At 32.3% G+C, this 23,940-nt stretch overlaps 1 protein-coding gene across 1 annotated transcript in view; it reads right to left on the reverse strand.

The window, feature by feature from the left end:
• Positions 1–2,789: 2,789 nt before the first annotated feature.
• LOC123704251 (lysosomal alpha-mannosidase-like) overlaps positions 2,790–23,940 on the reverse strand; it is a 35,655-nt gene continuing 14,504 nt past the window's right edge. Inside the window, exons 14-29 of the mRNA XM_045652560.1 lie at positions 23,061–23,178; positions 22,504–22,661; positions 21,969–22,046; positions 21,032–21,199; positions 20,466–20,617; positions 20,106–20,227; positions 19,256–19,407; positions 18,209–18,335; positions 17,781–17,908; positions 12,650–12,764; positions 11,817–11,979; positions 5,995–6,086; positions 4,912–5,256; positions 3,879–4,178; positions 3,375–3,489; positions 2,790–2,934 (exon numbers count right to left, since the gene is read on the reverse strand). Coding sequence (XP_045508516.1) covers positions 2,811–2,934; positions 3,375–3,489; positions 3,879–4,178; positions 4,912–5,256; positions 5,995–6,086; positions 11,817–11,979; positions 12,650–12,764; positions 17,781–17,908; positions 18,209–18,335; positions 19,256–19,407; positions 20,106–20,227; positions 20,466–20,617; positions 21,032–21,199; positions 21,969–22,046; positions 22,504–22,661; positions 23,061–23,178 — 2,457 coding nt within the window. The 3' untranslated portion in view covers positions 2,790–2,810. The remainder of the gene's footprint in view (positions 2,935–3,374; positions 3,490–3,878; positions 4,179–4,911; positions 5,257–5,994; positions 6,087–11,816; positions 11,980–12,649; positions 12,765–17,780; positions 17,909–18,208; positions 18,336–19,255; positions 19,408–20,105; positions 20,228–20,465; positions 20,618–21,031; positions 21,200–21,968; positions 22,047–22,503; positions 22,662–23,060; positions 23,179–23,940) is intronic.

Raw genomic sequence — 23,940 nt, forward strand, 5'->3', positions numbered from 1 at the left:
CGAAGTTAGTGTAGAGTAAAAATATGGTGCGAATAAATATGTTCCTGAACAGTATTATAGAAAGTTCATATAACTTATTAGGTACTTAATGTGTACTTAGAAATGTACTTATGTATTGTCACAAATCTTTATATATAAAAATGAATCGCAAAATGTGTTGGTAAGCGCATAACTCGAGAACGGCTGAACCGATTTCGATAATTCTTTTTTTATTATATTTCTTGAAGTACGAGGATGGATCTTATGTAGAGAAAACGTAAACATGTACCACGGGCGAAGCCGGGGCGGACCGCTAGTTATAATATATAAATTATTTATATGTTTGACTTTAACTTGAACGTTAATTTTAATTAAATGTATTTTCATATTTATAGACTGTGATCTACTTTATAATCAGTATTCTGTTTAATTCACAATTTTTTGTACCTCTCATATACTTACATAATAGTTTTTTTTAAATAAATATATTATGATCCAATATTGTGTTTTATTTACCACCTGCGCAAGAAACACTATTTGTATATCCTTATACTAAATAATATTATAAATGTATGTTTGTTATTCTTTCACGCAAATACTACTGAACCGATTACAATGAAATTTGGCACACATGTAGAGGAATACTTGGATTAAAACGTAGAAATAGGTTTTATCCCGGAAATCCCACGGGAACGGGAACTATGCGGGTTTTGCTTTCACCTATTTTTCTTACACTAAGCAATAAGTTTGAAATTGATATTGTAACGAATTTAAACAAGTAAATTGAGATATCCCGGGTTCGATTCCCGAAAGTCTACATTATACGAAAAATATGTAATGGGATTTACAATAAAATATTTGTAAATTATAAAGCTTATAAACTCTTACACTTAGTATTTTGTGTGATCATACATGTGTTTTAGATTGTTCTCATTACATTGGACTGTTCGTGTCTCTATGTTCATATTCTGAGCATTCCTAAAAATATTATCAAAAATTCAGCAAACAAGTAGCATAGATGGGTCGGTGGTTTGTCACTGTCAGCTAGTAGGTACATTATAGAGCTTTAAAAATTCTTCAAGATAAAATGCATAGGAAATTTTGAGTATTTTTTACGTAGTCAGCGTATGAAAAACTTTAAGAGCTAGCGCGCAAGAGCAACTTTTGTCTCCGCAACTATTTTGTCTCTCCCACCTTTGGGCTAGTATGAAAGTGCGCGCACGTAGCGACGCAACTCCCCATACAGTGGATGGGAGAGACAAAATAGTTGCGGAGACAAAAGTTGCTCTTGCGCGCTAGCTCTTAGTTCGATTGCACAACGACAGAGGGAACTTGCAAATTTCGTGACAAAGTAAAATTATCGAAAAAATTGATTTTAACTGTTTTATTTGTAGTGTCTCTACCGTTTTGTACTAACACAATATTAAGGATTTTTAAAGTGAAACTTTTATTACATCGTCTCAAACTTTTTGGTCTGTGTAGCGCATGTCGCGTGTATCGCGGCTGCCGAGTAGGTATACCTACTCGGCACGCGACATGCGCTACACAAAGCAGTGTTCGGAACCGTTCGAACAGTTTCACTTTTACCGTGGTTTCATAAAACCACACAACATTTTTTTACTGTATTCATCAGAAATAAATTAACATAAGAAAGAAGTAAAAGAAAAATAAAGCTCTTTATTTATTCTATTCGTAACACTGTACCTGTATTTTAATTAGGATTTAGATAATTAGATTTAGAGTTAGTAGTAGGTGTAAATGTTATATGAAATAAAAAACGTACAAATCAGTTTGATGTTTTATTTACCTTAACAAATATTTAACATTCGTACACAAAACTTACTATCTAGAGATTACAAACAAGTAAATTGAGATACCTACATGATAGATTGATCATTTCGTGAAATGGTCGCATTTCATGATATAGTGGCCAACATAATTTGACCAGATCGTATTTGTAATTTATTAATCTAATTATTTTAACTGCGAATAATAAAGTTTTCGCCAACGGCCGTCATCTTATCACATAAACTTTGCGCTTGCAGCGCCTCTACCAATAACTAATGTAACTATTTTATGATATGATCAATTAATAATTTTGATCATTTCATGAAACAACCGCGCGTTCAGTTGGCCACATCGAGAAACGATTTCTTGTCATTGATCTGCTCAAACCACATCATTTCGTGTAATGAGCAAATCTACGATATGGCCACGACAGGAATATAAATATTCGAGATCAACCCTGGTTTACACGTATTAAGTTGATGAGTAGGTAACTTAGTTTTAATTAAATTCAATAAAGCTCTTGTATTGTTAAATGAACACTTTTTCAACTCTGCTCAGTAAAGTTGTACGACCGATTGTGAGTCCAGTTGTTTATTGTGAATTAAGATTTAGAATAAAAATATTTATAAGTAATATGTCACTTAATCGGCATTTTGTCATAATTCACGATGTAATAAAGTTATTTGTGACATGATGATGATGAAATAATACACATAAAACAATAATTTATTTTTATTGAAAACACTTACATGTTGCTAACTTTGATCATAATTTACAATAAATTACATAACATTTAATGGGTACAATTCATATATTCTATTGAATGTCTCATCAAAATAGATTCATCTGTTTCGTTGATAAGCTCGAATAACACATACAAACAAGATTTTTGCATAGTTTAGGATGTCGTATATATTTTCAAATGCATTACAATAACTATAGACACAAAACAGATACAAATAAAAAAGTTTTTTTTTTAATATTTTTTAAAATTAATACAGGTTATAAATAATTCTTAATTTCTATTTAAATAAAAACTATATTTATAAAGTGTATGGTTTTTTATCTTCAAACCATATAACAAAGGTTCGTATCTGAGTGGGACGGAGAGATATAATATAGTCTGTGTCGCTCTTGTCCTCGGAAGATGGTTCTTCGTTTATTGCTCTGAAAATAATAATATTTAGAATAATTTTATCTGGTAAATTATAAGAGAAAAACTCTTAAAATAAGGATTTGAGTAATTAAATAAAACCTGGATTTTCTATTATGTGTGTTTTTTCAGATCTCAACCTATCTTTGTACTAAATTTCATTAAAATTGGTTCAGTAGTTTGGTTTTATAGCATTCTTTGTCAGATTTTTTACAGAACAGTTTTTGGAACCAATAGGAGCAAACATTATTTTTTATGGCTTGCATTTTTTTTTAAATTTCCGTCTATAAAGGTTTTCGAATATAATTTTCAACAACAAAATACGGTTTTAGGACAAAAATTACTGTAATACTTATACAATTATCTAAAAAAATAAATACATTGGAATACAGAATTAACCTAAAAATATGATATTTTTAACAAATAATCATCAAAGTAAGTAAAAAATCTTTACCGTCTACTCCTCCTAACTTCTTCTGACTCTTCTCTATAGTCTTGTTCTTGACTTTCATCTTCATTATTATATTTAGCAGATCTTACGCTAATAAAATCTCTTCTTGGCATTGTTTCTGTTTAAAAACGAAAAATCGTATTAAAATCTTGAAGATTTATACGAATTTAATATAGAAAAAATTGTATTCAAATCTTAAATATGTATTAGAATTTTAAGGAATTAAATTTTCTTTACAATCAGTATGAAATATAATCTAATAATTTGATTCAATTACTAAAATAACGACGAGCTTATTGACATTGTTAACAATTAGAGTAATTATTAATTACATACATTATTTAGATTTTTAACAATAATTATCTGTACCTACCTGTTTTACTTTTAAATATGAAAAGTACCTTTTTTTTAGATTTTTAATAATTAATTATTAGATAGTACAATTTATTTACATACTTCTTAAAATGTAATTTTTTCTAGATTTTTAATCTTAATTATCATCTTTACCTGTCTCAGAATATCCTCTGTTCCCATATATTCTAAATTCCTCACTTTTATCATCAAAATCTTCCAATTTAGTGCTTCTATTAGAAATAAAAAACGGCATATCAAAACTCTGCCCTCTGCTTCTACTTCTAGACCTATAATTATTTCGGTAGCCATCTTTTTTTATTCTTTTTCTGGGTTTCTCTATTTCTTCAGAACTTCTTAAATATGTTTTATAAGAGCGTCTAAATGGATTCTTTTTGTAATACATTTCGTATATTGATTTTGTTACGCCATCATCTGCGTCTACATAATATATGTCTGTTTAAAAAAAATAGAATTTAAAATAGTATTGGCTAAATATTTAACATGATCTTTTTTACTATGCTAAAATCGGGAGCTTTTTGAAGTGAAATTTCTTTAGGCGCGTTGGGAGTAAAATTTCAAGGTCGCGTCATGGTTATGCCGTCACGTCGTGGAGTATTAACGATTTAACTTTGAATCTTGCCAAAGAAGTTTCACTTCTGACACATGTGCTCGGCACGCACGCTCTTTTTTTGTTTATGAAATGGCAGATTTTTTAATACATAAAAGTTAGCTTTTAAACCTTAATCCTTTAGGTAAAATCGTTAGTTATTATTTAGTTAAAACTTAATGTACCTACTTTAGTCAAATTTAAGTAAAATGGCTTTTATATAACTTAAAAATAAAACATAAAATGTCTTTACTACCCCTTAAACTCTACATTATGACTATTTCCATAATTCTTTCTAATATATATAAATCTCGTGTCACAATGTTTGTCCTCAATGGACTCCTAAACCACTTAACCGATTATAATAAAATTCGCACACCATGTGCAGTTCGATCCAACTTGAGAGATAGGATAGGTTTTATCCCGGAAATCCCTCGGGAACGGGAACTATGCGGGTTTTTCTTTGAAAACGCGGGCGAAGCCGCGGGCGGAAAGCTAGTAATAATATAGAAAATAGCTCTTTACTATAATTTATTTAAACAATCATACTAAAAAAACCCATTAAATCAATTATATTACCTGTGTCATCATAACTTGTAACAGACTTATAACGTCTATTCGAATAATTTTCACTTGAATCATATTTATCATATTTTTTAGATTTAGTTGTTAAAAACTTCAATTTTGGTCTCCTCGTTGTTGTTGTCTCAAATTTTTTGGAAAAAATATTTATTATATTTTTTCTATAAAAATCATCGACATAACTGAACGAATTAGTGGAATAATTGAATTGTGTGTTATTAAACATATTGTCTGTTTGTGTTATGTTAATGTTTCTCTTCTTTCTTTTGTCATAATCTTGATAACTTGATTTTGGTTTTAATTGTCCTTTATTGTACGTTCTTTTTGAATCTATATCTTCATCTGAAAATAAATAATTTTTGATACATACATCCATCCATACTAATATTATAAATGCGAAAGTAACTCTGTCTGTCTGTAACTCAATCACGCCTTAACTTCTGAACCAATTTGCATGAAATTTGGTATAGATTTTGATGCCCGAGAAAGGACGAAGGATAGGTTTTATCCCGGAAATTCCACGGGAACGGGAACTATGCGGGTTTTTCTTTGACTGATTTCTGACTGATTCCTTGATTTCTGAGTGCACTTTAGCAATGAGATTAGAAATAAAAGTTATTTACAAATTACAATTTTAGGACAATAGTAGTAACGTATTATAAACAACTAAACTCACAATCATATGTTAAAAGGTTGTTTAAAAGCATTGTATAAAATATTCATTGAAATACACACCTTATTTCGTGGCAGTAGTTCAAAGTCTATTGTATCAGAAAACTCTGCCTTATACACGCGTTGGCAGAGTTTTGTTTACAATTTCAAGTGTGATTGTGAGTATAGTTGTTGAAGTGAAACTTCTTTATCGGGGTTGGAAAAAAGTTTAGTGTAACATTTTTGTTACGCGTGACATTTTTCCGTTACGCGCCATCTTTTTCTTATCTCTACCACGCGTGATTCGACGTATTTCTGTAAAGTTGCATATAGTAAATTATTTTTTTAAAAATAAGGTCATAAAGAAGTTTCACTTCTTACGTGTGTATACTACTACACGCACACATTTTTTTTTCATTATTTACCAACCATATTCTTTATCCGTTTTATGTTTGACGTCATCTGTATAATCTGGGTTATCTTCCGGTAATATTCCATCATCTCCACCCGCGTATACATATCTAAATAAATAAAGAAATATATATTACATTTACAGATTCAATGGCATTTATAATTTTAAACGCAATTTATTGATTACTAGCTCGCCCGCGTTTTCAAAGAAAAACCCGCGTAGTTTGTTAAATGTCATAAATCAAACACTAGATTTAATTACTACAAAACAAACTCGCTTCCCGCGTCTGTCTATATGTATGCTTGGATCTTTAAAACAACACAACGCATTTTGATGTATTTTTTTAGATAGATTCAAGATGAAGATTTTAGTATATCTATAATTAATTAGGTTTTATACAGAGCGGGCGAAGTAGCGGGCAGAAAGCTAGTAAATCAAAAACAACAAAGTAAAAACAGGAAGGAAAATGTTCGTATTTTGTGTGTATGCATGTGTTTTCTTATAATATACTAGCTGTGACCCGCGGTTTCACCCGCGTGGTTCCGCTCTCTTTGGTCTTAGCGTGATGATATACAGGGTGTAATAGTTAAGTGTGCACAGGCAATTATTCCGTAATTATTGCTGATTTCAAAAAAACTTTAAACTGATATTGAAAGCCCTTTAGCTAATGAGTAAAATGACAATAATAAATTTTTAAAAATACAACGGGAAATATCCAAAAAATTTAGATCAAACACTCCCATACATTTAGTATGAGATATGACTATCCTAAACATGTAATATATGAAAAAATTTGGTTCTTTTTTTGAATTTTTACTTCAATTACTTCGCAAATTTTAATCAAAATTCAGTTAGAAACTGTAAATAGAGCTTGATGTGGAAAACAATGGTATTCCAAAACGAGGACGTCACTTCGAACATTTTCTTTGAACACAAAATGTATGGAAAATGTTGGTGAAAAGAGTTTGTATAAACAAATGTGTATGTCAAATACCTATGTGTCATCTTATAATTTCTCCTCTTCCGTCTTTACCCTTCGTACTACGCGCATCGTCTAATAAAGAATCTTAAGTTTATTTAACAATCTTTGCTTTTTCCTGCCCAAAACCCATCAGGTTATGGGCCCAGGACGTTATCTTTGCTCTGTATATAATTATTTTTGAGTTTTGGCAGAATAAAAGTAATTTTATAAATAAACTAAAACGCCCGTCCATACATGTAAAAATGGCGACATCGACATCGGTTTCGACTTTAACTCCTGTGGAGAAGTTGAGCGGCATAGAAAACTACAGTAATTGGAAGTTCCAACTGAAAATGCTACTCATTCACGAGGACTTATGGGACGTCGTTTCGGAAGATAAAACTGAAGATGTCAAAGATGCGGCTTATATGAAGAGATCTCAGAAAGCTCTTGCTAAGATCTGTTTGTCAGTAAAGCCCTCGGTTTTTACGCATGTAAGGAACGCAGAGACGGCGCGGGATGCATGGATTAATTTGCAAAAGGCGTACGAAGACAAGGGGTTGTCAAGGAGACTGAGTTTGCTTCGTCTTTTGTTTGCAACAAAATTATGCGAATGTGAAAGCATGGAAGCTTACGTTGCGAAGATTAGCGACCTAAGTCAACAGCTGAACGATATTGGTTCACCTCTGGAAGATGATTTCGTTGCAGTTCTCTTACTGAGTGGCTTGTCTCAAGACTTTGATCCACTCATAATGGCACTTGAAAATTCTAATATCAAGTTGTCGAGTGAAGTGGTCAAAGCGAAGCTCATGCAGGAGAAGCATCGACGTGATGAAAAAGGTGACACGAGTTCAACAGCGTTGGTGGCGGCACGTAAGAAAATCAAATGCTTTAAGTGCAAGAAGCTTGGTCACTTCTCGAGGAACTGTAAATCTGTGAAACCAGTTAAGGCGGAGAGCTCAACAAACCAGTTACTATTGACAGCATTATCAGCTTGTGTGCAGAATGATATATGGTTAATAGACTCTGGTGCGAGTAGTCATATGTGTCATGACAAGAATATACTAAATAACTTTGTTCCTGGTTATGTGTCTGAAGTCAAGGTGGCTAACGGTGAAAAATTATTTACTGCTGGTCGTGGTGATGTAAAAGTAAATTTAAAATTAGGCATCAAAACAATCAGTGAAGTTTATCATGTACCGAATTTAGCTACAAACTTGTTGTCAGTCAGTGCGTTAACTAGGAAGGGTTTTAGAGTTATTTTTAATGAAAAATGTTGTAATATATTCTATGGTAAAAAGCTAGCAGCTACAGCTGTACATAAAAATGGTGTTTATCAATTAGAAACTGCAGAATCTGTTAGAGAGCGTGATTTGTGTGTGGTAGGATGTGGTGGCTGTTCTATGTTTTCAGGGAATAGTGTAGAATCTGCGACTACCAAGGTAAATACAGAAGCTCAAGATTTAGTGCAGAAGAAAGCATCTGAGAGCTGTAAGAAAGAAACTGAGCTGAGTTTCCAGGCGGCTGCTAACTCTGTTACACAGGAGACATGGCACAGGAGACTAGGACATCTCAATATGAGGAGTATGCATTTGTTAATGAAAGGTATGGCTAGTGGTATTACTTATGATAAATCACAGTTCAGTCAATGTGAAGCTTGTGTTAAGGGGAAGCTTAGCAAATTACCTTTTTCTAAGAAGGCACAAAGAAGGTCAAATGAACTGTTAGGTGTTGTACACAGTGATTTATGCGGGCCTATGCCAGTGAAATCTTTCGGTGGTGCTAGTTACTTCCTCACGTTTATTGATGATTGTAGTAGGAAAACATGGATTTATTTTCTGAAAAATAAGAGTGAAGTTTTCGATAACTTCAAACATTTCAAGGCAATGGTGGAGAACCAAACCAATAGAAAAATAAAATTGTTGAGGACGGATAATGGAGGCGAATATGTCAATTCTATATTCCAGGAATATTTGAAGGATAACGGCATCATTCACCAGACTACCATACCGCACTCGCCTCAGCAGAACGGTGTTGCTGAGCGGGCCAACAGGACAATCGTCGAGAAGGCTCGCAGCATGTTACGAGACGCAGGCTTAGATGGGCAGTTCTGGGCAGAAGCGGTCAATACCGCTGTTTATTTGAAGAACCGGTCCCCTACAAAAGCAGTCTACGGTAGCACGCCAGAGGAAAAATGGACTAATGAGAAGGTGAATCTTAGCCATTTACGTATATTTGGTTGTGTGGTTTATGCCTTGACACAGAATCGTAAGAAATTAGATTCAAAATGTAAACCTTACATTTTTGTAGGATATTGTGAAAATAGTAAGGGTTATAGATTGATTGATCCAGAGAATCTCAGCAAAATTATTAAATCAAGGGATGTTGCTTTCTTTGAAAACAAATTCTATACAAAAAACACTGAAAAATGTGAAAATGGTGATTTTTTCATGATGATAAATAATTTACAGACTGAGAATTTAAACTCAAATGATTCTCATGTTGAAGTGGCACAGTCTGAAAATTCACTATCACCAGAAAAAGGGGAAGAAAATGAGATTGTAACTAATCCCAGAAGACAGTGCATTTTTGAGTTAGATGACTCTGACAGCAGTAGTTCTGTTGATTCTTCCGATGTCACTTACATTCCAGGTGAATCGACACTTGAAGATGCGATGGATACATCGGAATATGACAGTGCGTGTACTGCAATGCTGACCTGCATTGGAGATGAACCAGAGACAGTTCAAGAAGCTCTAGGAGGGGCTGAAGCTGTTCACTGGAAGAAAGCAATGGCTGATGAGTATCAATCATTTATTAAAAATAAATGTTGGACATTAACTGATCCACCTAAAGATCAAAAACCGATTAAGTGCAAGTGGGTTTTTAAGAAAAAGAAAGATCTTGATGGAAATCTAAAGCAGTATAAAGCCAGATTGGTAGCTAAAGGTTTTACACAGCGCTATGGAATTGATTACGAGGAAACTTTTTCTCCAGTGGTTCGATATTCCACTATTCGCATATTATTGGCTTTAGCAGCTGAAAAGCAGATGGATATCGATCATTTGGATGTAAGAACTGCTTTTCTAAATGGAGATTTGCAAGAAAAAGTTTTCATGGAACAACCGGAAGGTTATAAAGTAAAAGACTGTGAGCATAAAGTATATAAATTGCATAAAGCAATTTATGGCCTAAAGCAAGCTTCGAAGTCTTGGTATGAAAAGATAAACCATGTGTTGGTTACAAAACTTTGTTTCAGAAGACTGTCCTCAGAGCCCTGCGTGTATTTTAAATCAAATGGTGAAGAATTAGTCATCATTGGGTTGTATGTGGACGATATATTATTATTTTCAACCAGAAATTCACAAATGAAAGTTGAAATAAAGAAGAAACTCATGCAAGAATTCGAAATGAAGGATTTAGGGCCAGCCAGCCATATACTTGGTATGCGCATCACAAGAAACCAAGATAATATCTATCTTGATCAGTCTAGTTACATAAAGAATGTTTTAGACCGTTTTCATATGACTGACTGTAAGCCAGCTCAAACTCCAATGGAATCGGGATTGAAACTTGTAAAGGCTGATAAAAAGGAGGAGAATTTGGAATATAGAAATTTAATTGGTTGTTTAAATTATATTTCAGTTAGCTCCAGGCCAGACATCGCGCACGCGGTAAGCATGCTGAGCCAGTATAATGATTGTTATGATCAGCGTCATTGGAAGGCCGCGAAACGCGTGCTACGGTATTTAAAGGGTACTGTAAACTTCAAACTTGTTTTTAGTAGAAGTGGTCTAGACATCAATGGGTATATTGATGCTGACTGGGCTTCGTGTGAGGTCGATCGTAGGTCGTACACTGGGTTTGTGTTTCAAATTGGGAACTGTTCTGTATCGTGGGAAAGTAGAAAACAGCGAACAGTCGCTCTTTCTAGCACAGAAGCAGAATATATGGCTCTATCAGATTCTTGTAAAGAAGCGTTATTCATAAGAACTCTGTTGTATGAATTGTTAGGTAGGCATTGTTCTGTTACGATTTTTAATGATAACCAATCAGCACAAAAATTGTGTAAGAATCCTATGTATCATGCTCGTACGAAACATATAGATGTGCGGCATCATTTTATAAGAGAAGTTGTAAAAGATAATATTGTTAATTTGAATTATTTGTGTACTTCTGAAATGACTGCCGATATTTTAACAAAACCACTTACTAAAGAAAAGCATTATAAGTTTGTAACGTGTTTAGGTTTACAATAAATTTGTTAAATTCTTAAATTGTAAAAACTAAACTTGTTTAATGTTGTACAATAATTATGTACCTACACATTTGTTTAAGGGCCAGTGTTGGTGAAAAGAGTTTGTATAAACAAATGTGTATGTCAAATACCTATGTGTCATCTTATAATTTCTCCTCTTCCGTCTTTACCCTTCGTACTACGCGCATCGTCTAATAAAGAATCTTAAGTTTATTTAACAATCTTTGCTTTTTCCTGCCCAAAACCCATCAGAAAATTCAATATATGGGAGTGTTTAATGTAACTTTTTTGGATATTTCCCGTTTTATTTTTTAAAAATTAATATTGTCATTTTACTCATTAGGTAAAATGAGTAAAATGACAATATTAATTTTTAGTGATTAGTGATAGGTTAGGCTTTCGATATCAGTTTAAAGTTTTTTGATATCTGCAATATTTATAGAATACTCGCCTGTGCACACTTAACGATTACACCCTGTATAGATTATAGCCTTCCTCGATAAATAGGCTATGTAACACCGAATGAATTTTTCAAATCGGACCAGTAGTTCCTGAGATTAGTGCGTTCAAACAAACAAACTTTTCAGCTTTATAATATTAAGTATAGATACTATACCTACCTAGTACTCCAGTCCATTTGTCTAGCCTCTTCTAACCACTGATTTGCAGCTAATGTAGTTTCTTTTACCAATAATATTTTGAAATGCACAAAAATCTTATTTAAATCTATTGTTATGTGGGAATTTGTGAAATCGTCCAGCATTTCTTTTTCCGGTTTAAGACCTGAAAAAAAAATATTTTGGAGTAAAAAAAGTAAACAATATATTATATTAGTATATATTAGTATATTACCTAGCAGAAACCTTATTTTTTCAGAAATATTTGACATTTCAACTTTTTTGAAAATATATTAAATTCTTATGGAAAATGATGAAATATAAAAAAAATGTGTGCGTGTACTAGAGTACACACGTAAGAAGTGAAACTTAGGGATAAGAAAAAGTTGGCGCGTAACGCAAAAATGTCACGCCTACGGCGTAACGCAAAAATGTCACGCCTACACCGTAACGCAAAAATGTTACACTAAATTATTGTCCAACCCCGATAAAGAAGTTTCACTTCAAAAACTTTTTCTTATCCCTAAGTTTCACTTCTTACGTGTGTACTCTAGTACACGCACACATTTTTTTTTCGTATATACGTACAATAAAATCATATATAATTATAAATTAACTTTTAAATCTAAACTATAAATCGAACCTAATTTTAAGTTTTATAGAAAAACTTACTCATACTTTTTTTCAGGATATTTTGAAATCTTACCAAAATTACCAGGCTCCTGAAAAACAGTTCTTACTATCTTAAGAGCCTGGGTCACTTTAATTTTGTATTTTTTAATGTGTAAATGATTTATTTATTTATTTAATTACAAATAGAACACAGAAAGGCTTACTTTTATGTTTTTCCAGTGTATTTTCCAATCTCAATAGAACCGATCCTCCCTTCCAAGGTTCAAGAGATATGATACTAATGTGACGAGGTAAACCGTGAAGACGTAGCGCTGAATACTATAATATTTAGTTCATTATATAAATATATATTGGTATACCATGTAACATTTTCTATGTATATAAAAAAAGAGTGTGTGTACTTATGTACACACGTTAGAAGTTATACTTCTTTGGCGTATGGAAAAAAGACTAGAATATACAACTTGAACATAGCAATTTTCATACCATCTAGAACTAACTTCATGCTGTTAAATTTATGTGTCGGTGTGCGCGCGCATCGTAAAAATTCACTCTCATCATTTTTCTCCATCGCGCCAAAAAAAGTATAACTTCAAAAATCGTAGTAGACTCTGTTTGGTCACGCAAAATCTAAATTAAAATAAAAAAAATCACTCAAAAACAACTAGACAGATTTTGATAAAACTCTTTAATTGTATAGTCGATGGTAATAAATAATTTACGCACTCGCTATCGAAGTCGGTCTTCTAGCAATACATACATTTCAAAATAGAGATAAAGTACAAAGCTCGACCTTATAGCTAATAATGGCGAACTTGACCGGGCACAAATAAATTAATAAAGTTGAATATTGTATGTTATTAACCGACTTCAATAAAGGAGGAGGTTATCAATTCGGCCGGTATGTTTTTTTTTATGTATGTACACCGATTACTCCGAGGTTTCTGAACCGATTTAGGTTTAGAGACATTTATTTCAAAAGAATTTTACAATTCACTTATTCTAATTCAATAGTGTTAACTTGTACACCTTGACAAAAATGTTAAAAACTTGCGGGTGAGCGGAGAACTACTCTGTACAATAATATCGTCTTATGACGGTATGGCTGTGTTCGTAAGGAATGCTAACGCGGATATAAATCAACTAAATGTGACATCGAGTGCATGAACTAAAATAAATATTAATTGTAAATTTATTTAAACATTTAGTGTAAATGACTTAACTATTTAAAGTAATTTTACAATCTTGAATATATACACTCTTGTTTGTTTTTTTTTTTTGTTTATTACTTTATATAATAATTCATAATATTATGTTATAATGGTTTTTACTCTTTTGATTATTTTTGTATATATACTTTTTATGTTATAATTAACACTTTATACTATAATATATTTTTTTTTTATTTTTTTTTTTTTAACTAGTGACTGTGATAAGAGTACTTTGTGATCGTTGTTATTTTTCTTTATATTGCTGATTTTATTTCAGTTATTTACATTTTTAAGTTTTATACACGATAGTTATTACAGGAAATATTTTCATTTTGTAGTATATGAAGTTTTAATTTCTTTTTGAACAATCCTAATGATTTTAATGATTTTATTTGTTTTACATCTGTAGGTAGGCTATTGTATATTTTAACTCCGTCATGAAGTAAATTTTTTGAGCCATAGTAGGTACGGGCTGGATGGATATTTAGGTTGTCATAACATACATTTTGTCGTAGATTAGAATTTCGCTTTCTTTTAGTTAAAGTGATATCTGTATGAATTTCCTTATTAAACAATTTTTGTATCAGGATACAAGTATTATAGATGTCAGCATATAGACTTAAGTCACCTTTGAAGGGAAGCTCATATACGTTGTTTATGTATACTAGGAACAATAGTGGGCCTAAAATAGAGCCTTGTGGTACTCCATAACATATCGGCATAGGATCACTTTGACATGATCCAATTTTGACAATTTGACAACGGTTTGCGAGGTAGGATTTAATTAATTCATGAGCTGTTCCCCTGATACCAATGCAAATTTTAGGTCCACAAAAATGCCAACCGCAATATTTCTATTGTCTAAGTTACTAATAAGTTTTGTTATGGCTGAGAGAGTATTGGATTTGGGACGGAAGCCGTATTGTTTCTGATAAAGAAAGTTGATTGAGTCAAGGAATTTTTTTAATTGAGTGTGCAAGACCCTTTCAAAAATTTTTGATATAACAGGTAGGACAGAGATTGGTCGGTAATTGTTAGGGTCTGTTTTGCTACCAGCTTTAAATATAGGTACGACTTTGGCAATTTTTAGAGAGTTTGGAAATGTTCCTTCTGATAGACATTTATTTATACAACACGCTAGATCATGGCTTATCAAGTCTTTGATACATTTTAAGGCTTTAACGCTAATGCCATCTAACCCTGAGCTGGTATTTGAGTTTAGCGAGTTAATAATGTTTTTTACTTCTTCAGCGTTAGTGGGATTAAACTGGGTGAATGAATTATTGTAATCTAATGTCACACTAAGTTGATAATTCTGGGTTTTAGGAATTTTATTTGCTAAATTCGAGCCAACCGAAGCAAAGAAGATATTAAAACACTTACAAATTTCCTTTTCATCGCTTATTAAGCCAGTAGGGGTTATGATCTGTGGAATGACAGTATCCTTTGTGCTATTCCTAGATAACGAGTTTATAAGGCTCCACATCTTCTTTGGTTGTTTGAGAACTTTATGAAATTCTCTTGTATAATATTCGTTTTTTGTTTTCTGTATTTTAGCAGTTACTTGATTTCTCTTCTTTTTAAACTTCTGTTCAATGCATTTGTTATCTTTGTTCAATTTGTGCTCGTAATAAATTTGATTTCTGTCGTTGATTTCTTTAATTATATCTCTGTGTATCCAGTCTTGTCTTGGTTTGTTGAGTATTTTTGATTTAATGACTTTATTTTTGTTTATTGCTTCTTTTAATCTTAATTCCACTTGTGAATATTCCAAATTGTTATTGTAAATATGGTTATTTTTTATGTATAAGTATAATTCATTGTAATTTAGTGCTTCATATTCTATTCTTTTAAATAAATCAGGTTTATATTTCTTCATTTCTAAGAATATCTGTTTGTGATCTGACATTGCTGATTCTACAATGGCAAGGTGGAAATCGTTTTGTTTCACATTTGTAGCAACATGATCTAGAATTGATTTTGTCGTATTGGTTTCTCGTGTACAGTATGTTTCATCAATCTTGTTTAGTAGTTGGAAGCCATTTATCTCAACCAAGTCCTTGTAGGTATTATTAGTTCGATCCAAATTTAATAAATTTATATTGAAATCACCAAATATGATGGCTCTGCTACTTTTTTGAAGTTGTATTTCAAAGGTTTCGAAAAAATTTTGAAGTGTAACTGGATCTGGTTTACGATATATAGCACCTATGTCCAATGAATAGTTATAGAGGTGGACCCAGAGATAATGGTTATCAAGTAATACTAGATCGTGACTTTGATTGTGTTGGAGATTGTTGTGGACAAATATTGAGACCCCACCTCCTCTACTATTTGACCTGTAATTATAATAGTGCCTATATCGTGGAAGTTGGAGTCGTTCACCTTCGTCCTTTGTTTTGATCCAAGTTTCAGTCAATATGATTACGTGTATTGTGTATTTAAATGACTCTATCACACATCTAAGTTCATCTAATTTACCTGGTCTTACAATACTACGTACATTTGCATACATAAATTTCAGGGATTTATTTGAGAATTTAATTTCACCATAGTTATTGGTTAGTTGGTATGTCAGGTTATCGATAGCCGGGTTGGTTAAATCTTCTGTTCTTTTAGCTTGATCTAGTTTTTTGAATCCGTTTCAACGATTTTAGGGATGCCTTTAATATATTTTATACTTAAGTTTTTTATACCCTCGTCCGTTTTTTGTTTGAGTTCATCTTTTAGAAGTTTTAGGTATGCTCGTTGCTGTGGAGTTTGATCGGAATAAATCCCAATATCTTTTCTACAATTTTTGTGCTTATTTCTTAAAATTATTTTAACTGGTTCTTCTGTTGAAAAACATACTTTTAGTGGTCGACATTTGTTTGGTATTAATTTACCTAGTCTTATTGTTGCTACTGGATCTGGGCTACACGGTATTATGTTTTTTAGAAATTGTATTACATTTTTAGCGTCAGAAGCTTTTCTTGTTGTTGTCTCGACAGCGACACATTCAGGTAAGTTGGTAATTATTAAATTTTTGCTGCGTTTTTGACGCTCATGTATTTCATATATAATCTCTTTCTGGTTTGAAGGTTGCTTGAAGTTATTAATGTCGAGAGGTAGGTCTTTTAATTAAGCTTCAACACCATTAAGCCGTATTTCGGTATCGGAGTTCTTATTTAGAAGCAAATTAACATTAGTTTTAAGCGAAGTCTGCTCCATTTTCAGTGTTTCTAGTGACAGTTTCGTTTCAGACATCTCCTGTTTAATAGATGAAATGTCGCCTGAGATTTTATTCATGAACTCTCTTTGGTTATCAGATAAGGCCGACATCATATCCATCATCCGGGACATTTGTTTGTTTAATTCACTTAACTCATTTTTGATCGATTCATCATCGTCTTTAAATTTTCTTTTATGACGAAAAGTTACTTGCTGATCAAGGGGCTTTTCACTAGACACATTAATTTGAGGGTCACTATGCACAGAAACCATGCCACTTCCAGTAGGTGATCGCATTACGTTCATTGTCAGTAGTTGTAACAATAACACGGTATGCGCACAGGTATGTACGTCCACTCGGTAAGACGGTCGGCGCGCGAATGAATTTACGTGATTCTTTTTTTGTTCGATGCGAGATGGTGTCGAATTGGTCCCATAAAAATTTTATTCGGATAGATCCAGTAGTTTTTATTTTATGAGCATTTTTGTCCGTAGGTATTTGTAAATGTTGCAAGTGCAAGTTTGAAGTCGGCTGTTTTTAACGCAGTTATCATTTGTTTTAATTAAAAAATAATTTGATGTAATTACGTGGATAATAAGTACAACTTATAAAATTTCTTATATATTTTGAATTGAATTCTAGCGAAAAATATACTGAAATATATATAATATGAATTATATAATAATAAGGAGGAAAGATTAATTATTTCTATTTTGTTTTACAGTTCTTTTTTGTTATACAGTTTATATAATATTTCGGTTCCAATCAAATAAAATCTGTTCAATCAATAAAGTTTCATCGATTTTTAAGAAAAGTGTCTGCTTTAAAATACTTTATACATCTATATCAAAAAAATCATTAAAATTTATGATAAAATTTAATAAGTACGAACAAACTGACAGACAAACTCACCCGTTTATTCCTCACATTCTGCCATTTCCTTCTATTTATTTTCTCTCCTGGTGTCAAGAATAACCACGGTTCATATAACCATTTTCTAGCCGTTTGAGCTACACGCTCAGAAAACGATAAATCTTCCACTGTAAGTATGGTTTTGTAATAAGTGTAGCTATAGTAATTTTATATATTTACTAGCGTAGTACATGTTTACGTTTTCTCTCCATAAGAACCATTCTCGTACTTCAAGGAGTATTATAAAAAATAATTATCGAAAACAGTCCAGCCGTTCACGCGTGATGCCGTGATATATTAGAATTTCATAATATTCCTTGAAGTACGACTGTACGAGGATGGTTCTTATGGAAAGAAAACATAAACATGTACCACGAGCGAAGCCGGGGCGGGCCGCTAGTTTATTAATACACAGACACACAACTTACCATCAAATCTCGAATTTCCGAAGAAAATCCGATGTCTGCCTCTCACAACTTGCCCGACACCAAATGCTTCTTCGTTAAGGCTCTCTTCCAAACCAAACCCATCGTCTGTTATAAGTCTTCTGTGTAACTGTATTAGAGATTGTATTTTTAGTTTTATTTAATTATATCCCGTCACAATTTAAAGTGCAATTAAATCAAGTTATTAACTATCTGTTTAATTAAAAAATTTTACCAAAATCAATTCAGCCGTTTTGTTTAGTAGAATTTTTTCCCTAAAATTGATAATTCTAATTACAGGTGGAGTGTAAAGGTAACAAGTTAATAAATTAACAGTGGAATAGGATAAATCAGTAAGTTTGTTTGTTATTTTCGAGTGTGTTAGAAAGTAAGCGAGTGGGTTAGTTTAAAAGTGTGCGGTTTTGTTAGTAAGAGAGTTATTTAGTTAGTCAACGAATTAATTCGTGACTGAGTGAATTCTTAAGTGAGCGATTTAGTTATTTAATGTGTTAGTATAGGAATGAATCAGTTTGCATGTAAGTGAGTTAGTTTACAAAGCACGTGAGTTGGTTAAAGTGACTTAGTTTGTAAGTGATTGAGTTAATAAGCAAGTTACTAAGTGTAGTTATAACTATACAGGGTTACTTGTAAAACACCAGCAACCTCGCAGGACAAGATAGCTAACATCATAAGTAACAACATATTTTGTTCTACGACTTGTGATAATTTGTCAGATTTTATTTTCATATAAAAATAAATATTCATTTAATTTTCCGTTTGAATATTATAAACTCTACGCGTATCGTATCCCAAAAATTACGTTAACACGAAGCGAACGAAAGGGGGAAGGGGGCGTCGCGTCGTCCTTTCGATAATGAGTAGAACATAGACTTACAAATGTTAGGAGAGTACAATAAAAGCTTAAAAAATCATAAAAAAAATTTATTGCGTTATGCCAAAAGTCGTAGAACAAATGTTGTTACTTATGATGTTAGCTATCTTGTCCTGCGAGATTGCTGGTGTTTTACAAGTAACCCTGTAGATTATTACCATCAACTCAATCTCGCCATCACTATAAGACGTGCCGCCCTGACACCGGTCAGTGAGGACACAAACGTCGACACTAGTGTTCAGAGAGCTGATACAGATGCGTGACGTCACAGGGTAATAGCAAGATGCTACTGGCTTCTTTTGGTGATGACCTGGTTTACCATGATGTTTTGTAGCAGTGTTATTTTTAGTGTGAGAAAGTTATGTCGCTAGACAATCTACATCTTATATATAAAATTCACCTGTCACAATGTTAGTTACCATACTACTCCAAAACGGCTGTACCGATTCTCATGAAATTTTGTGTGCATATCGGGTAGGTCTGAGAATCGGCTAACATCTATTTTTCATGATGAAGAATAAGGCAGAACAACGTTTGCCGGGACAGCTATTGTATATGTGTAGTCGTGACGAACTCAAACTCAAAAACCTTAATAAAAGTTTTACAAGTCCATAATTACAGTTAGTGATTTTTTTGACTAAATTTTAGAGATTCGAAATGTCGCTTCTTCCAAGAAGAATCGGCAAGAAATTCGATCGAGTCGTTTTAAATAAAAGAAGTGTACTTATTATGATTATAAACATATTGTATTCAATTTTTTTATTTTATTAAATCAATGATGTAATGGCGCTTGCATTCGAATTTTAAATATAAGTTTAGCTGGAATCCATTTGAAGAAAGAAAACAAAATCATTGAAATCGTTCCTGCTGTTTAAGAGGTATGCATTTACAAATTCATGCACAGAATGGAGATGTTTAAATAATTTTAACGTGGTCCTCTTAAACCTCACAATAAGAATTACACTATATTCATACAACATTTCAAATTACTTAACTTTGATTACTTACTAGCTGTCTCATTCCAACAGGACCTCTTGATCATTTGCCGACCGTTTGAGTCAGTGTAGAACTGTCCATTGCTGCTGATATTCGTCTTGAAGATACTTACTATTTCTTTACCGGGATCCGTTCTACAACGGAAAAAATGAATACAAATATTGCAAAGCTTAAGAGGTTGTTTGTTTGAACGCGCTAATCTCAGGAACTACTGATCCGATTCGAAAAATTATTTCGGTGTTAGATAGCCCATTTATCGATAGCCTTCCTCGATGAATGTGCTATCTAACACCGAAATAATTTCCTGAGATTAGCGCGTTCAAACAAACAAACTCTTCAGCTTTATAATATTAGTATAGATTATACACTCACCCTAAAGGTATTGGCCCTATAATCCAATCCAACTCAACAAATTCTTCCCCACGATACAGTCTTATCACTTGGGTCGCCCAATCACTGAATCTTTGTCGGATTTCCTTTATTAGTGACCCTCGGATTGTATGGAATGTGGCTTTTTCTGATATCTATATAGAAATAGTAATAAACTAAAAAACACGCTTCATTAAGATAGTATATCTTAAAAGAATTGCTTTTATGGGATTATTGAAGTGAAACTTCAATAACGCGGTTGGAAAAAAATTTAGTGTAACATTTTTTCGTTACGCGTGACATTTTTTATTGTATTGTATTGTCACCGATACTTGATAAGTGTACAAAGTTTAAATTAAATAATATGTCCGGTTATAGTTGGTCAAAATCGAGTCTAAAAGCAGTTACATACAAACAGACAAGCGAAGCTGATAATAACATGTTAAAAATACAGACGGACAGTTTCGTATTTTAATATTAATACGGATTTGAGAGAAATAAATTAATAACTAATAATTTATAAAAAAAACAGTATCAACTTTATAACTTCGAACATGTAAAAATCTCACCGGAATCGGTCTATTCTTGTCTGGTCTGAAGCTATAAGCACCAGACTGTAAAGCTTTTTGGGTCTGACTGTAGAAGTAAAAGTTTTGGGAGACCATAATTTTTAGTCCGTCTAAATGTTGTATCGACTCTAGTAAACCTGTCTTTTGGTCTACTGTCACTTTTATATACTGAAATTAAATAAATAAAGAAAAAATTGTAAATATATTATTAGTGAAAAAAAAAATACCTATATCCGTGCTGAAATAAGAAAAAAATGTTGATTGTATGGGTAATATAATTATGAATGATAAAATGTTACTAGTTACTAGCTTTCCACACGCGGCTTCGGCCGCTAATTATCTAAAACCTAATAAATTATATACTAAAACCTTCCTCTTGAATGACTCTATCTATTAAAAAAAACCGCATCAAAATCCGTTGCTTAGTTTTAAAGATTTAAACATACATAGGGACATAGGGACAGAGAAAGCGACTTTGTTTTATACTATGTAGTGAAGTAAAGTGTGAGTGTGAGTCTGTAAGTGTGAGTTTGAGTTTGTATTTGTGTGAGTGTGAGTGTTAATGCAAATTTATGGGTGCCAATATTGATTCAAAGTGCAACAATTTTTCTGTTAAATGAAATCATAAGAAAAAATACAAACATAACTTAGTTATAGAAGAATTATTATAAGTCAGTGGATCAACTTTCAATCGATTAATCTATACTAATATTATAAAGAGAAAAGGTTTGTATGTATGTATGTATATATGGTTTTCACGCATAAACTACTGGAACGATTTTGATGAAATTTGGCACAGACAATCTTTAGACCCTGAGAAAGAACATAGGCTACCTTTTATTGCGAAATATGTACCACGGGCGAAGCCGGGGCGGACCGCTAGTTAAATATAATAGAATTATAAAATCTTATCAAATAGAATGACCAATGGTCTTACCTCATTACTAATAGTTGGTGTAACTTCCTGTTCTGGATCTGAGTTAGATTGAGATGTCTTCACATACATGCCTTCCGCCTGTTATAATAATAAATAGACCCCATATTTTTGAATAAGATTTAAACAACAGCTTTCCTTTCCAACAATATAGGTTTCTAAATTCCGACAAATGGCGCTATATTAAAAATGTGACATGTATGTATAACTTTGATTTTATACGAGTAACACACAGGTACTTGTAAATAAAATAAACTATAATTAAAGACTTTTTAGTGGATTATAAACACGATTTACTTATTCTATTATTTAACCGTTTTAAATCCGTTAAAAATTTTCTGTCTAAATATTAATTTATTTCTTGAAATGAGACTTCTTTAGGCGCGTTGAAAGGTCGTGTCATGGCAAAATTATTGGTATTTTTTTAAATTGCCAAAGAAGTTTCACTTCTGACATGTGTGCTCGACACACACGCAATTTTTTTTTATAACGCAAGCGAAGCCGCGGCAAAAACCTAGTTACCAAACAAACAAATTACCAATTGATCGCGTATAGGCGTAATATAATACGCAGTGAAACCCAAAGGAGGAATATTTTCAGCCTCAAAACATAATTCTTGTATTGCTGTGGATTTCCTTCCGGGGAGATTGATCACTGATGCTGGTAAAGAGAGAAGCTGGTATTCCACTTCTTCGTCTGGGAAATTCAAATTCAAATTCAAAATTTATTTATTTGCAAGAAAGTACAAATTATACAGAGTGACTGGAAATTCGACGTGATCCTTCAAAGGGGTTATACTAGAGGTCATTTGCAACAAATTAAGTCCAGCTAACCAGGGGTCAAAAATGGATGGTTATTTAACTGGTATTGTTAGATTAGTTATTTCTATAAAATCAGGATAATAACAAGACATGACAAGATAATATGATTTCTAATTTATAAATCATTTGAATGCTATAAAACTTAATACAGTTCATTGTAATTTCAAGCAAACAAAAATATTTGTAAGCATTGATTGCAACGAAAATTTACCTAGACAAATAAAGAAAATCACAAATTATAATAAAAATAAGGTATATATTTTCTAATATTTACCATTATAATCTCGTATAGAATAATGCAGTGCTACCGCCGGCAATCGTACATGGTAGTATGTTTTGATACTAAGTGGATTGTACACTAGTAGTAGCATGGAGTCTTGAGTTTCTGTGAACTTTATTATCACTTAAGTATAAAAGTGATTCTTGTAAAGTTGAAAATGTTAAAATACTTATGTAATGACGATTCGAAAGTGCTACTAAATAGTAGCCTAATTGAATAAATTAATGTTTGAGTTTGAGTTTGTTTGAGTTTGAGTTTGTTTGAGTTTGAGTTTGTTTGAGTTTGAAACCAATTAGATATCAGTAAACTGGGTCGACATTTTTGATGGGCCCTGGAGGGTAAGTACTTGAAATATGGAAGATAGAAAATATTACTGAAAGGAAACATTCCTTTATCTTTATATATAGATTTAAAGAGTAAAATAACAAATTTAATTTTTTTTTTCAAAATTTTTCCATTTTCAGTTAGTTCGATTTCCGATCGAAGCAAGTGAATTTTCGAAAATCTTTGAATGCTATTCTATTTATTTTAAAAAATAAAGAAACGTTTCCTTTCAGCAAAATTCGCTATCTTCAGTATTTCAAGTACTTTCTCTCCAGGGTATATTATTATTATTAGGCAAGATACTTCAATGTTGTGAGTAAGAATACTATTGACATACAATAAACAACTAAACTCACAATCACGCTTAAAATTGTCTGACGGTAAACTCTGCCTACGTGTAGGTACCTATTAGGTAGAGTTTTCTAATTTTTTAACATTACAGTTGCCACGAAATATCGTGTTAATTTCAATTAATGTTTCTTAGAACACGGCCCGGACATTTTTTTGACCTTTAGAGGCAATTTAATGAGGTAGTTGTTTTATAATCCGA

The sequence above is a fragment of the Colias croceus genome, chromosome 29 (genome assembly GCF_905220415.1).
Source record: "Colias croceus chromosome 29, ilColCroc2.1".
NCBI lineage: Eukaryota > Metazoa > Arthropoda > Insecta > Lepidoptera > Pieridae > Colias > Colias croceus.